The sequence below is a fragment of the Rhineura floridana genome, chromosome 17 (genome assembly GCF_030035675.1).
Source record: "Rhineura floridana isolate rRhiFlo1 chromosome 17, rRhiFlo1.hap2, whole genome shotgun sequence".
NCBI lineage: Eukaryota > Metazoa > Chordata > Lepidosauria > Squamata > Rhineuridae > Rhineura > Rhineura floridana.
In genome coordinates this window covers 28605102-28621350 of record NC_084496.1, presented here as the reverse complement: position 1 = coordinate 28621350, position 16249 = coordinate 28605102, and the positions used below count along the sequence as shown (strand labels likewise).

The window sequence follows — 16249 nt, the reverse complement described above, 5'->3', positions numbered from 1 at the left end:
CTTTTCCAGTTCTCTCATAGCTGCCCTCCGCAGTCCTAGCCTTCTTTGGGACTTACTCCTGAGCAAACCCGCCCAGAATCCGGCAGCGGCGTGGAGGTCTGCGTGCGCTCCGATCCTGTGCCTGTTTATTTCGGTGTAAGTCTTGCCATCCACTACGCCATCTACTCAGGAGGAAGCGCCGCTGTGACTCCCAGGCAAGCGTGCATTGGGCGCAGCCGCCAGGGCCGCTTCTGAGCATGCGCGGCACGCCTGGCCAAGCTTTTTCCTCGGCCCGAGAAGGGAGGGGGGAGTGCGCCTCTTCGGGCACGCTCTCGTTCGGCCCTCGGCTCCATTGTCAACCCTGTGGCAGACGCAGACGCTCAGCCGGGCGCGTCCATCCGGGTCCTCGGCTCCCGGTTGCCCTGGCTGGTTGCTATGGAGCCCCAAACCCGGAAGTTCGGGGAAACAGGCAGCCCAGCCGGAGCCTGAACCTGAGCCGCGCCGCCGCGGGTGAAATGGTGGTTCCGCTGGCCGGGCCGGCACCTTTCCGTCATGTCTCAGAGCCCCAGCGAGACCGCCACGGAGCGGGACCTGGTGAGAGAGAATGAGCCGGCGAGGGCAGAAACGCGGGGAGTTGCTCGCCTTCGGCCCGCCTTCCCCAACCTGGTGCCCACCAGGAGCTGCTGGACTCCAGCAGCCGGCGTGGCCGAGGATGCTGCGGCGGGGGAATCATTTTCCCCGCAGAGCGCCGTGAGAAGGGCCTCTCTTCCCCTGCGGGCGAGCTCTGAAGTGGGTCCTCCTCTCCCCCCCCCCCGAAAAGACCCCTTTAAAACGATGCACTCCACAGATAGTTCTGCGTGGGACCGGAGAGGCTTAAGGCAGCTTCCTCCGCCTGGTGCCCTCCAGATGTTTTGCACAGCTGTGCAGGCTGGGGCGGCAGTCCAGTGCGCGTCTACTCAGAAGGATGCTCCATTGGGTTCAATGGGGTTTGCTTTTCAACTGTTACTCATGTTAACTTAAATCATTCCGATTATTTTATTATTGGATTGGATTGCAGCCTGAAACATCTGAAGGGTCCCAGGATGGGGAAGGCTGGACTAGAAGGTTTATTTATTTATTACGGCATGCTTTGTTCTCTGGATTGAAGGGCGGGTGAGAGGCTCCCTTTGCCAGATGTATGAAGTGCAGGAAAGGGCAGGCAGAATAGTCTGGGGTAGAGAAGGAGCCCTCCTCTGAGGAAAGGTTACAGCGTCTGGATTTTTTTAGTTTGTAAGAAATGGCAAGGGGGGAGAGGCATGGTACAGGTGTATACAATATCTGGAGTAGATACAGGCAGGTTCACATACAAAGGTATGTTGTTGTTTTTAAGTGTGTGCATTTTTGTTCCATAGGCAGAGGACAGCCTTTCTGCAATAACGTATGAATCTGACACAGAAACGGTGAGTTTGACAAGGAATATGATGTTTTTATGGAAATTTAAAGTTCTCCTTATGCAGACTTACAGTGGCCACACTTTCATATAATGCTGAACTATGGTTGAGGGTTGGATGGGCGAGCCTGCCTGAACAAGCTTAATCAAAGTGTCAGGCTCACCTCTCCTCCTGTGTAATCAGGAGGAGGAATTTGGTAGAATTTAATTTCAGTTTTAAGGAATCCCAGCTTAGCCTTTTGTTCAAACCAGGGGATCCTGTCTGAAATTATGGTTCGTTTCATAACAAGCCAGTTTGAATCTATGGGTTATGAATCTGGTTTCTTAAACTGACTGTTGTTTGTTTTAAACAGGATCCCTGGTTTGAATTTTGTGCTAAGCCGGGATCCTTTAAAAGTGAAACTGAACTCAGCAGGAATCCTCCCTCCTTTCATTCAGAAGCAAAGGAGAGGGGGAGCGTGTGATTGATTTGATTTTGATTTTAATATTTCTACCCTGCCTTTCAGCCAAAAGGCCCTCAAGGGGGCTTACAAAAGAGCACCAATATAAAGATACACCAATAAAACAACAATAATACATCAATAGAACATCAGTAATACATCAATAAAACAATAAAAACAATACAATTTGCAATACATTTCAAGGTTCTCACGAACTACCTCTCCCCTCACTCTGGCAAAATAGGTGTTATAGACATTGGGTTATTTTGCAAGGCTAGCCACACTCTCTCAGACATAGTCCTGTCCCCTGTAATATAAATATAATAATTATGAATGTTATTTGCATTGGCATTACCAGAATCATTTCAAAATGTTTACATTAGAAGAAAATTACACATTACACTCCTGTATTTATTGCTACATTTTGTTTTTGAACTGACACACTACTCCCAGCCACAGCTACACTAAAGTCCTGGAAGCCTGAATTGTTTTCTGTGGGACAACAATCATTTCTCCACCAGGAAAGACCAGCAGAAAAGGAGCTTGCACTTTACCACTTAGGAGCACAATCAATCCCAACAGTAGTATAATTTGTGAAACCTGCTCTGTCCGGTGTCGAAAATGGAGGCACTGAGAACTTCTCATGTTTATCTTTTGCTGCCCCCCCCCCTCCTGTAGAAAACTCTTCCAGTTGAAAGATGGGTTGTAGATGGTCATAATTCCCAGTATGTTGCTGTTGTTTCCTTCATTGCCTCTGTGAAACAGATGGCAAATCTCGCAGAAGTCTGCCTGCTTTATAAAGATGAATGCCCAGAGCAGCCTCAAAGTTCTCAGAGGAGATGAAATTCCTGCTGCTGATGCCTCCTCCGAACTGGCGCGGCCGCCTTCGCCGCCCCCAGCCTTGCCTGTGTGCCTGAGCCAAACACTTGGCTCAGACTCAGGAATGATGGGAGTTGGAAGCCAACAACATCTGGCAGGCCAGACATTCCCTACCCTTTGCTAGGATGGCATGCGGACGGCGTGTGCGTTCCCTGCACTCCCTTGCCTGTCCAATGGCTGCGGGTTTTGAAGTTCCCTTTATTAAATATTCCATTTGGATTGATTTGTGCACAATGTGGTGATTTTGATGTAAGTAACCTTGATGAGTCTCTCTAATACTCCTTAGGAGGAATTTTCTCCTGTTGTATAATGTGGTGGCTTCTTTCCCTTTTTCCCCCAGCAACAAACTTCATATCAGGCACATAGATGTGAATCTGTTTCATCTGTTGACCTGTTTGCTTTCAGGCAACAGTTATGAACACATTGGGGTGTTTCTCTGCTACAGGACTCTGGACCACTCCACTGATCACAAACCTGCAGAGTTCATTGTTCTAGTAGTAATTGCTAATATATAAGAAGTTGTAAGCACTTTTTAAACTATAAGTGGGGTGTCCCTGGTTAAAAATAAAAGGCATGTCACTGAAATATAAAAGTTTGAGACACCTGGAAATAGAACTGAATTAGAAGTTTTGCTTGTACACCATTGTAAGATATTGCCCTATCTATTGCAGGGATGGGGAATATGTGACCCTTCAGCTGTTGTTGGTGTATAACTCCTGTCATCCCTGACCATTGGGCATGCTGGCTGGAGCTGATGGGAACTGGAGTCCACATTGGGGGGGGGCGCACAGGTTCCCCACCATTAACTTATTTAGATGAAAATGTCAGCTTTTGGAGTAGCTATCCTAGCAGTCTCAGGATGTTATTAACCCTAGATCAACCTGGCCGGCTAATTAGAACTCCACTCGCTACATAAGTATAATGGCAGTGGAACAGTTGTTCTCTTCTCTGAAAAGGAATTGCTGTCTGTTAGCCATCATATGAATTCAAACACAAAATTGTACATTGGTAAATTTCAGTACAAAAGAAATATTTCTTTCAGAAACTGAAGAAGAAAACATCTCGCAAGCCTCCAAAATCACCAAGTAAGCATGGCCAGTTCTAGCCCTTTCCCTGAAACCGCCTCATTACAGTGCAACACCCGATTCTCTGAGCCATCCCCTAGTGTGAGATATGTTCCAATGCAACAGGCAGGAGAGGCTGGGCATGCTGGGATAGGGAATTGAATTGTTTCTCCAAAAAGCTTTAAGATAGGCACCCATGTTGCAGAAATACTGACTAGTTTAAAAGTAGCTGATTTTTTAACCTGGCTATGAAGTACAGCCTCTTATTATGTTATGCAACAGTCAGTTGTAAGTTTACTTACATTTTGCTTCCTCCTAGTTCTAAGTAGCAACTCTAAGGTAAACAGCCCATCCATCACAACTTTATTCAGATGAGATGCTAGAACCTCCTTGTTGTGTTTTAATTCGTAGTACTGGTGGATTTTTCCCCCCTTGCCTCAGAATCTCCATACACCTCAAGCACATGTCTCCATTCTAAAAAGGCTGGATTTTTGAGGACCTTTAAAGGCACAGACAGTCAGCACTTTGAAATCCCCTTGGTTAAATCATCGAGGCAGGTCTGGCGTGGATCTTTCAAACAAGGTAACCACATGTAATATCAGTTCCTTTCTACAAGCTTCTTACTGCCTAATCTTTGTGATATGGGAACAGGTGGGATATCTTTCCCATTGCTGCCTTGGATATATAAGGTCTTACCCTTCTACACCCAGCCGATTACTGCACTCTACAGGTGAGGGCCTCCTGCAGATGCCATCTCATCAGGAGGTCCATTCCACACAACACAGGAAGTGGACCTTTAGTGTAGGGGCACTTCCCCTTTGGAATTCCCTCCCCTTACATATTAGACAGGTGCCATCTCTGTTATCTTTTTGGTGCCTACTGAAGACCTTTGTCTTTCAACAAGCCTTTTAAGTAGAGACCTTATCCCAGTCTGGATTTGTGTTGGAATTGCTTTTAGATTTTTAAAAAAATATGTGTTAAGTATTTTTTTAAGAATGTTTTTTTAAGATGTTTTGTTTTAATTTCAGTGTTTTTGTTTGCTGCCCTGGACTCCTTCTGGGAGGAAGGGTGGGATTTAAATTCTAATAATAGTAATAATAATAATAGTGTTGTTTTTGGCCACAGTGGGAGGCTGATTATTCCTGCCCCAGTTTCTGGGAGGAGCTGCAGATGTGCTCCTCTCAGGTGACCCTGAATTTCTTGTATTACCTTTTGTGGTGTTGAGCATCAATTGTTTCACCATAATTAGGATGATGCATTACCTCTGTCAGCCTTGCTTTGGGAGGTTGGTATTAGGTTGCCAGTGGCCATGGGTGGGGGCAGGGAGTGGGGAGAGTGCACCATCCCTTGGCCTGCTTCAAGTTGTAGGACCACGGTTACTAATGCATCAGCCTTGAATGCCCTAGCATGCACTCTTTGAGGCCGAAGACTAACCTGAATAAAATGCCTGATGCAATTATTCATTCTGCCTGTTCACCAGTTGAGTGAATTTTCCCTGGACACATTGCTTTGTCTAACTACTGCAACATCACATCTTCAGTGGGTACTAAAATGACGGGCACTTTAAAGCCTTAAATACTACCCCCTGGGTTGCATGGCTTTTGTCTGGCTGTAGCACATCGAATTCATGTGTAGTCACCTCTGGGTGTTCTTCCCCCACCCCCTTTTTGCTAGGTGCCTGGATGAGCCAGGTGAAATCGGGCCTTGATGTGGGTCCTGTACTGGCCACTCTCTCTGGCAGCACTCCAGAGTATCTGAAGGAAGCCTTGGGCATGAGGAAGCCAAAACACGCTCGCTCTGCCAGCAGTGGTGAGTTCAGCTTTATAGAAATGAGATGCAAATCAGCAGGACAGGATTTTTTAAACTAAGTGAATGTAGGTAAAAAGATGGCTTTTGCGAAGCTGTGGTTGTCAAACATCTTCTCATCAAGCCCCCTACAGAAAATTAAAGCTGGACCTCTCCATGTGAGAGCTTGGAGCCTGATATCTTTGCTATATTATACTGGATAGCGGCTGACCTGTGAACAAGAAACCTTGCCACAAGCTCACGAGATGGCCTTAGTCAAGCCACATCTCTCCAACTGCCTCAGCTCACTAGCTGCAAAATGGGTGTCTTTCTTACAGGACTTTTGTTAGGATTCATGAGTTAACGTATGCGCAGTGCTTTGGACACTGAAACAGTGTTATGCTAAGTATTACCGTTACTGTTATTTGCAGCTGTTGTGCTGCGTTCCTCCCAGGAGGCATGAGGGACTCGCCCAAGCGGAAGAGAAGCACCACATCTCCTGGTGCCCCTGCCCTTCTTACTTGCACGGAACGAATCTCAAGCCTTGAATCTCTGCGTGACTGAAGCCTTACGCTTGGGCTCCTCTATGATTTGACACTTGTGCTCTCGGCCTCCAGTGGCGTCTGCACTGATTCCCTGATATTTTCACTTGTGAACACCTGTCGACCCAACATCTCATAGGGAATGTAGACAGCTGATCACATTTTTTGTCAATCCAGCCCAGTATTGCTGTGACAGGCAGCAGCTCTGCTGAGGTTCAGGCAGAGAAGCGCTTTTTCCCATCACTTGGTGCCTGATATCCTTTGCGAACAGAGAAACCAGGGATTGAGCCCAGGACCATCTGCATGCAAGACACATGCTCTGCTGCGTATATCTGCCAGACTTCCTACTTTCAGAGAAACGTCCATGCCAATTTGTTTGCCTTGGATCTCTTGTGATTTTGAGAGAGGTTTCTGGGGTGTGTCCTCATATAAGGAGTGCCAGTGGCCAGCCCTGCTGCTGCCCATGTGAGCAGAGGACACATCCTAGAATGTGCTGAAGCCACTCTGGCCTCCTCACGTAGTGGGAGAAGCTCCGTAGTGGGGGACAGGCAGCCTTTCAGCATAGCTTGTCGTTGAGGAAACCTGGATATGCTTTCATGGAATCCTGGAGCAAGACAAATCAGTTTTAGCCCATTGGTGTCCCATAGTAATCTTGTGACATAGAGAAGACCTTTACAACACAACGCAGTAGTGAAGAGGGGTGGTATGCAATTTTGAATACCGGTAAATGCATCATTGAGGATACAACATATTCAGTAATATGCACAAGTGTATTGTTTTAATGTCTCAAAAATAGAGAAATCAGCTGTCTCAGTCGTTTTCTGTGGGGGTTTTGTAATGGTCAGAATTGCAGCCTTGAAATACTGCTAGTGTTCCTTCTAGCTCCCATTTACTTTGGGGGGGGGGCTTTTCTAGGCTACATCCCTGGAACTCCGGACTACAAAGAAAAGGAAGATATGTATGATGAGATTATTGAATTAAAGAAGGTATGGATATGCTTTTACATAGTCTGCATATTTATTTATTTCTATCCTACCCCAAAGTGCACAGGGTGGTACACGCACACACCTGTACAAAAATCATAAAACAAACAATATAAATAAAATGGAAATAAAAACTTAAAATAACAAAGTCAAAAGGAAATCTAGCAACAACTTAGATCTGACTTCAGCCATTTCCGTAGGCCTGAAAAAGCAAAGGTGACTGGAGAATATAGTTGTTGTTGTTGTTGTTTTAAATAGCTTGGTCTTCATGGTTGCAAAGAAGTGTCTGGAAATAGGCAGAGAGTATCTGCTCAGGCAGGATTTCCAGGAGGAGAGAAGAACTGGGCTCCCGTAGCCTGCCCAGCTGCATCATGTCCCTGTTTGGGCTGCTCCAAGCCTCCCTCCCTGTTTTCTGGTCTTCTGCTTCTGCATTCCATGATCAGATATTTGGTATTCTGCTGCCTTGCCATTTAATGCAGCTCCTCAGTTTTCCCTTCCCTGGTTGCACGGAAAGATGTCTGACATTGTCAGGGAAGCAGGATGAGGCTACCAGGGGAAGGATGAGTCACAGGGGTGAACCTGGCTGCTTCATCTTGTTGTTGCATCCACTCTCTCCATTAGTTCGTTCTGTGAGATCTGGGGACTGGTAGTTCTGCTTTGCTTTTTAGAAAAAACAAATGCAAAATGAAGACTGTCGCTGATTTTTATTTACTGTGGAGCTGCAAAGAGAAATTTGTAGGGATGTTCTGTCTCCACTGTTAGAGGCAGTGAGCCTCTGAATACCAGTTGCTGGGAATTGCAGGAGGGGACGTGCTGTGGCGCTCATATCCGGCATGTGGGTTTCATGAAGGCATCTGGTTGGCCACTGTAAGAACAGGATGCTGGGCTGGATGAGCCACTTCCCTGATCCAGCAGGGCTTGTCTTGTCAACTCAAGTAATTCATTAAGAAGAGCCTGCTGGACCAAGCTAGGTGCCCATCTAGTTCAGCATCCTGTTCTCAGAGTGGCTAACCAGATGCCTCTGAGAAGCCCACAAGTAGGACCTGAGCCCAACAGCACTCTCCCCGCTGATGATTCCCAGCAACTAGTATTCAGGGGCATCCTGCCTCTAGCAGCGGAGGGAGAACACAGGCACTGTGGCTAGTAGCCACTGATGACCTTATCCTCCATCAATTTGGCTAATCCTGTATTAAAGCCATCCAAGTTGCTGGTCATCGCTGCCTCCCATGGGGGTGAATTCCATAGTTTAACTAAGCACTGTGTGAAGAAGTCTTTTCTTTTGTCTGTCTTAATCTTCCAACACTGATTGGACGATTCCAGCTTGGTTGGATGCCCCCAGATTGTAGTGTTATGAGAGAGGGAGAAAAACTTTTCTCTGACCACTTTCTCCATGCCGTGCATAACATATACCTCTATCATGTCTCCTCTTACTCCCCACCCTGTGTAGACAATACAAGCCCAGAAATGTGAAGCAGACCGGATGAAAACCAAGCTTCGGCGACTGGAAGAGGAAAATAACCGAAAGGATAAACAGATTGAACAGCTGCTGGATCCGTCCAGGGTAGGTTCTGTGCTCCTGAGTCAGTAGTGCAGCTAGGGGACCATGTTTGAATCTACTTACATAGGTCTTGGTTTTCTAAACAGGAAAAGGAAGAATCTTCATCAGGGCAAGGAAGACAATGTTGCATGTCCATATTATTTGTTTGTTTTATTTGTACAGTTGTGGAATAGAGAGAGACTTCCTTTTTTACTTTTGTAAATCACCTTGATTTAATGGGTGTTCTGTACAAAATGATGTTTTAGAGTCCAGTTGCACAACTCAGAGCACATTTTTAGCCTTTATTTATTTCACTTGTAATCCTGCCTGTCTTCCATCATTGGACTCAAGACAGGAGACATGAAGAATCCCACCTAGTGTCTCATCCAGGCAGTGACCAGACCCAGACCTGCTTAGCTTTGCTAAGGTAGCTCCACTGTGTGTTTTCAGACCCTGCCTGGGACTCAATCCCCACGTCAAAAGGTGTCAGACAGGGATGTGTATTGGCTCCTCCTCTTTTTAATCTCTTTTTGAACGACCTGGCTTCCAACTGTCTTGAGCAGGACCTTCATTCGCCCAAAATCAAAGGAAGTAGATGCCCCCTCCTGCTTTACGCAGATGATGCGGCCCTACTTTCCTTTTCAAAAGTAGGCCTTATACGACTGATTAGAGTTTTTATGAATTATTGCGCAGAGAACTCACTAACAATTAACTTCACCAAAACCAAAATTTTAGTGTTCTCAAAATCCTGCTCGACTTCCAGATGGAAAATCAATGGCCATTCTATCGAGCAAGTCAGTTCATATAAATACCTAGGGATGATATTCCACTCCTCTCTTTCGTGGGCGCCTCACATTCGTGCGGCAGTTGCTACAGCACGGACAACATGGCAGGCCATTCTACGTTATCATTATAGTAAAGGAGGATGATTTATACCAGCAGCCATTCAGGTTTTTAGAGCCAAAGTTCTAACCCAACTATTATATGGGGTCCAACTATGGATATACTCGTTTAATTCCACAATTGAAGCAGTTCTATCTATCTTCCTGCGCCGAATCTTTGGAATTCCCAACTGTGTTCTGAATGCGGCCTTAAGATTGGAAGCCGGCCTAAGTTCGGTCGAATGCCAAGCGTGGTCTATGGCTTTTAATCTATGGGCTAAAATTGCTTATGTTTGTCCGCCAGGCTATCTGTCACTCCTTGAGGAGGACAACTTCCTTTCCTCCTGGAAAAAATCCATGGCAGCTAAGCTTCCTTATTTGGGCCATACAACTGAATTTCTTTCTTCCCAAGCTTTTAATAAGGCTAGACAGATTATCATTACCCGGCTTCAGGACATTGACACACAAGCTACGATCCAAGCAGCAGCTAAAGTCTGCTCCCCTATCCATCATAATTTGAGTTTCCATCATTTAAAATATGCTCCCTATCTGGAGGCTCTTACGAACCCCAAATATCGTTTGGCCTACTCTAAGGCACGCTTTAACTGTCTAGAGTCGGCTCTTCTGGAGGGTAGATTTCAGGGTGTTCCTCTGGAGCAACGTCCGTGCAGTGAAGGATATGTAGAGACGCTTACTCATGTTCTTTTCGTTTGCCCACTATATTCCACGGAAAGGAACCAACTTATTTTACCTTTTATCCAAGAGTACCCTAATTCTGTAGAGCATTGGACGTCTAAGCTTTTGTCTGGTAATAACAGCTCACATCTGATACCTGTCGCTAAGTTTCTATACATATGCCAGTGTAAACGTTCTGTATTTGGTCATCGTCACTCTCCTTAATTGTTATGTAATAGTATTTTAGTAGTTTTAGTGTATAATTTTAGTAGTTTTAGTGCAAATTGATACAAGTGTCTAGATTTGTTTGTATCTGTTCTATTTTACCTTTTTTGACGGGTCATTGACCGTAATAAAATCTGACTGACTGAGACCCTGCCTGGGACTCTTTATGGCTGGAAAGTCTGGCAGCCTGAGGAATGCCACTGGAGTGTGTCAGTGAGAACCAGAAGCAGGGTGACTGAAATTTGATCCAGGAAGATCCCTGGTTCCAATCCTCCCTTTACCATGAATTCATCAGGCAATCTTAGGCAAGCCACTTTTTCTCTTAGCCTCAGCCACAACCACCTCTCAAATCTGCAAGTTGGGGATAAAAATGTCCAAGTACCTTGCAGGGGTTTTATTAGGATCGTGATAAGATAAAAGTATAAGAAGTGCTGTGAAAAAGGCTCATCTTGGGTTTTTTAAATCTTGTGCAAAGCACTTTGTAAGTAATATTAATATTACACTTCTTGTTTTTACAGTGCTCTGAATTTGGTTGGGTGCGGACAGAGCAGAAAAGTGATACCAGCTTGGTAACTGCCCTTTCTCTCTCCTCCTTTCTAGATTAATAATTGTTGATGGACCAGAACATACTGAATTTGTAGAGTGACCATAAAAGAGTACACAATAAAATGCCAAAGTTGTTTTAATATGGGCCTGCTCACTTCTGAATTCTCCCTGTTATTCAGAACATAGTTTATTAAATTACCTAAAATTGCAAAGCGCTGTACAAAAACTGCCTCCAAGATTATAGTGTAAGAATAAATACAAGAAACATTAAAGAGAACAATAAAGTAAATGGAGGGGAGGGTAGTTCAGAATAAGGCAGCATGAATAGATGTGTTGTAAGGAGGCACTTGAATGTAAGAACAGAGGAAGATAGTCAGAAATCAGAGATGAAAGGCTAATTCCAGTCCTGGGGAGATGTGAAGGGACACTGGCAGGGCACAGGAGACTTAACTAGAAGAATGGCAGAGCAAAGGGTCCAAGGAGAAGCAGCTAGGGAGACAAAGTGGAGCAAAATCATAAGAGATTTCAGTAGTAGATGCAAGAAACTTGCATGAGTTGCAAGGGAAGCCAGCAAAGAGAACAGCACAGAGTAGCATGATTGAAACAACAAGCAAAAAATATCAAGCAGCAGCATTTAGGGCAGAGTGAAAGCGCCCAAGGGTTGGTGTAGGAAGGTCAACTAGAGGAGAGTTACAATTATTTATTATTTATTACATTTATACCCCGCCTTTCTTTTCATGATAGAAACCCAAGGCAGCTTACAAATGGTTCCCAGGCGGTCTCCCATCCAGGCACTGACCAGACCTGACCCTGCTTAGCTTCAGCAGGGTGCTGGCCTCAGGTGCCTTCAGATCGTAGCCTGGGACAGTGATGAGTGCAGGAAATAATAAGAGAGTGCCTTGAAATATTAGCCATGTCTGTAAAAAGCAAAGCACAAATACCAGATGTATTGTCGGTTGAAAAAAATACATGACCTGCACAAATTTTAATTGTATTTTATGTATTTTAATTTATTTTAATGTTTTTGTGATTTTACTGTTTACAGTTTTATTATGTACGTGTTTGATTTTATTTTTGTAAGCCGCCCTGAGTGCCCTATTATAGGGTAGGGATAGAAATATTTTAAAATAAATAAATAAATAAATGACCTGGCAAGAGTCTGGACATCAGCAGAAAAAGAGAGGGATTTTTTTTAAAAAAAAGAACATAAAGATTCTGAACTTCAAAAAAAAGTACAGAGAACCAAATTATCCATGTATAGTGATGTTAAGAAAGGCTGATGAGCAGGGGGGGGAAACCTGAAATTTTAGCATAGTTGAGTTTAAGGGAAATGGGCATCCACCCAGTAAGTGATAGCAGAGAGAGCAGACGAGTTTGGGGCAAGAGAAGAATGGAAAGAACGAGTGAACAACGGTTGAGCTATAAGGTTGTATAGAAGGCCTAATATTGGCCCTTGAGAAACTTCTGATGAAAGGGACAAAAATGTTTTCTGTTTTCTGATCCTTTATTTTGTTGTATTTCCAATTGGTCTCTGCCTCTCAGGAGGTTCATATTTATCTGCCTTTCCTGAGAAGGTCCCACCTTGCATGGGTTTGGAAGCAACACAAGACAAATAGTGAATGGAGTACATGCAATATTTTAGGCAACTTATGCTTCAGGAGAGGCCCTCTGTGCGTTCCTCTTGATAGATGCTCAATGGATTGAAGCAGAAGATCCTCAAACTGGAACAGCAATGCAAGGAGAAAGACAACACTATCAAGTATGGTGAACTTTATTTATTAGAACATTTTTACCTTGGCCTTGCATCCTTGCAAAAGCTCAAGGTTGCTGGCAATAAGTCAATTATAAAAGCAGACTGAAAATATGAAAATGGAAATAGCCTGCCTTCAAGTCGATCCCGACTTACGGCGACCCAATGAATAGGGTTTTCATGGTGAGCGGTATTCAGAGCAGATTTCCCATTGCCTCCCTGCGAGGCTAGTCCTCCCCAGCTGGCTAGGGCCTGCTCAGGTTGCCACAGCTGCACAAGCCAGCCCCTTCCTTGTCCACACCTGCCAGCTGGGGGGCAACTGGGCTCCTTGGGACTATGCAGCTTGCCCACATCTGCACGGGTGGCAGGGCACGTAACCCCTGAGCCCCTCCCTGTGGGGGTGATCTTTAGCTGGCCCTTGTCACCCAGGAGACACGAGGGGATTTGAACTCACAGACTCTGGACTCCCAACCAGGCTCTCCTCCCCACTGTGCAGGCATCGTAAAATAAATATAAAACCAGGGAGCAAAATTAACAAAAGGGGCAGCTGAACCAGGAGCAAATTCCCAGCCAGGATCAAACAGGAAATTATTGTACAGTCTAAAAGCCTGCTGAAAGGCCAGCATCTTGGCCTGGCATGTAAAGGCAGGGAGGGCAGGGAACCAGTTAGATATTCCAGGGCAAAGAAATTCATAGTGGCCACCACCAGTGGGAAGCCCCTACTTCACCATTCCCACTGCGCCTCAGCATTTGTGGGTTATGGAGCAGGGCTTTTGTTGGAAGATGAAAGCATTTGAGTGAGTTCTTCAGAGAGCAGGCCGTCTTCATGACATCACAGTCCCAAAGTGTGACACTTGTGTTACGGAGTCTGTTGTGCTGGGCAGAGAAGAAATTATGTGACAGAAGCAGATGCTGTAGCCAAGGCAATCTAGTTAGGAGCAGCTGGACTTGGACCCTGATGAAATGTCGATTGCCCGACTGATGATTGCCCCATTTCTGACAGCTGTGCAGTTGCTAGGAGAAGAGTGGGAGCATCCTCTTGCAGTTGTGGGGCCCGCAGTGGTTCCTCAGGGCACTGGGGATGCCAGCAGTGTGGGTGGCCTGGTAGAGTGCGCACACGTCGTTTAAGAGAACCCAGTGCAAGTTGGGAGAAAATCTCTATTGGAGCAACCAAAATACAAGTGGTGATCAGTATTCCTGGTGCTACTTTTGGTTTTCTCAGTGGAGGGGAAAAGGAATTTCTCCTGCCTGCACTGTTAACCAAGTATTGATAGTTAATTTCTGTCTCTTCTTCCATTCTGCCAGTTCTATATCTTTTTTAATGTGTTTTTTTGTATCATTAAAAAGCAAACTCCAGACCGACGTGAAGAGCACTAATGTGGAAGAAATGAGAATTTCCCTGCAGACCTATTATGAGGAGGTACATCTTTGTTTAGCTCCTGCTTGTTGCAAAGGGGAAAACATAATTAGAAAATTTAGATAAAAAGCTGGGACTAACTTGGTTTTGCTTCCTGAAGCTCAGTTCGAATCTGTGCTCCAGGTGGGCTGGAGTTCCCCTGCTAAAGGATTATGGGTAAACATCCCCATTCTTGGTGCTCCTGTATCTTGCGCATTTCTTGACAATAGATTTTCTGCTTCTGAGGGCTTCACTCAGACAACCCAAGTAGTTTGCTAGAGTTGCAGTATTTACGGGTGCCAACGAAGCAGTTTGTGACCTGAGAGGTGCAAACTTAGATTACCTGTGGCCACATTCAGTGCCAGAGTTGTGCTCTGGGAACCCTCTGCAGAACTGCAAGAGACCCTGGTGTTCGTCTCGTGGATCACACTTAGGCATCAAAGGGTCACCGTCTTGTCTTCCCCCTTTTCCTTCCTTCCTTTTCACCCACTGGATGCAGCTTTGCAGTACATTTAAGGAACACCTTCCTTTGCAGCCTGGTCCTCCCTCTGTCATTCTCTTAATGCAAGCTGTCCTTTTACAGATCCAGCGACTCCAAACCCTCCTGGCAAAATCGAAGGCCGTGCAACGGAAGTATGTTTATTTCTTTGGGGCTGTGTGCATGTGTTTAAGTTTTTGCTGTCTAATTTTTATACTTCACTAATAGCTGTGAAGTAAGAGGATGTTAAGAGCTTTTTTTAAAAAAACCTCATCACTTAGATGATTTGTATAATGTCGTGTCTTGTTATTTCTACCTAAAGAGAAAAGGAGGTTTTCTCTTTCATTGAAGGTATTTACTGGTAATGTATTTCACCAGGAAAAGTGGAGCGGGGAACCTTTTGTCTGTCTGTCTGTCTCTCTCTCTCTCCTGGGTAATCTGCCAAGGGCTGCATGTGGGTGGTGGGCTGGGCAAAAGCTAGAAGTGGGTGGGGCCAGAAGTGGGGCCACCCCTTCTCCCTCTGATGTCCCCTTTTCAGTCTTTCTTCTCACTTTAGTGGGCTGTTGGGGGAGGAACAGATTGCTCTTGCCAGGGTCATGAATTCTGAAATGAGTTCAAGAGCCACATGAAATTAGGCAGAGAGCTGCAGGTCACCAACCTCTGCATTGCAGTTTTAAAATTCCTGTCCACATAAAATGAAAACTGTACTCTTAAATCAAGATAATGGCCTCTTAAAGGTGAAAGTCTAGCTAAGGTAATTAAGGCTGCAATCTACCACTTAGGTAGAAATGGGTATGCTGAAATCAATAGGATTTACTTTAAGATTGAGGTATAAGTCACAGTGAAGTTAGCACCCTCTCTGATCCTATAAACCCTATTGATTTTACTGCACCTTATTTCCAAGGAACTGAAAATAAGCTTCAGTGGATGCCCTTCAGACTGTAGCTAAACCATCTTAAATGTATTTACTTCATTTCCCCTGGATTATTACCAAGTCAAGGACATGCTGCTATAAAATAAGGTTCTGTAGCAAAATCAGGTTGTAACGATTTGAAAGCAGGCAGTCAAAAGTGATGAAGCTACACTCTGGTATAGTCTTTGAAAGAAATTGATCGTATTCTGTGTAATCATCTAATCACATAGGTGTTCTCAGGTAAATGCTTCAAGGAAATCGTATATCTTCCAGTGGAAAATAATTCAACAGTCAGGGCTCTGTATGTTCTCTGCATGCTTAATCGTAAGTTAACCTGGCACAGATGTGGAAACTCCAAGGTTCTCATTGGTTAAAATGGTTACATAAGGAGAAAGGATTGAAAACAGAGAGAGAGTGTTAATTACCCCAGGCTTGGAAACAACAGAAACTCTAGGAGAGGGGTGGAGAACATGTGGCTCTCCAGTTGTTAGACTCCAACTCCCATCATCCTCAGCCAGTGTAGTCAATGGCAAGGGACGATCAGAAGTAGTCCAGCAACTTCTGGAGGGCCACCGGTCTCCCACTACTGCTCCAGGCAGCACCTCCAGAGTTGGGGGTGGTCCTGCACAACCATTCCTCTCTCTACCACTAAGGTACTTAAATAGTGATGAAAGGATGGACCCATTTCACTCTTGCAACAAGCCTCTAAACATTCAAGTAGCAGGTTAATCTATGCTAATAAACTTG

General features: G+C 45.0%; 1 protein-coding gene across 4 annotated transcripts in view; it reads left to right on the top strand.

Moving 5' to 3' along the window:
• Nucleotides 1-263: 263 nt before the first annotated feature.
• The window catches only part of IQCE (IQ motif containing E), a 38094-nt gene continuing 22108 nt past the window's right edge, over nt 264-16249 (top strand). The window contains exons 1-11 of one of the 4 annotated variants that reach the window (XM_061600328.1): nt 264-573; nt 1371-1418; nt 3770-3812; nt 4233-4373; nt 5466-5600; nt 7034-7104; nt 8549-8662; nt 10938-10988; nt 12654-12724; nt 14063-14135; nt 14695-14744. In XM_061600328.1, the coding sequence (XP_061456312.1) occupies nt 532-573; nt 1371-1418; nt 3770-3812; nt 4233-4373; nt 5466-5600; nt 7034-7104; nt 8549-8662; nt 10938-10988; nt 12654-12724; nt 14063-14135; nt 14695-14744 (839 nt within the window). In that variant the 5' untranslated portion in view covers nt 264-531. Of the gene's footprint in view, nt 574-1370; nt 1419-3769; nt 3813-4202; nt 4374-5465; nt 5601-7033; nt 7105-8548; nt 8663-10937; nt 10989-12653; nt 12725-14062; nt 14136-14694; nt 14745-16249 lie in introns of all 4 variants that reach the window. The other 3 variants (XM_061600327.1, XM_061600330.1, XM_061600329.1) reach the window with 3 other exon arrangements.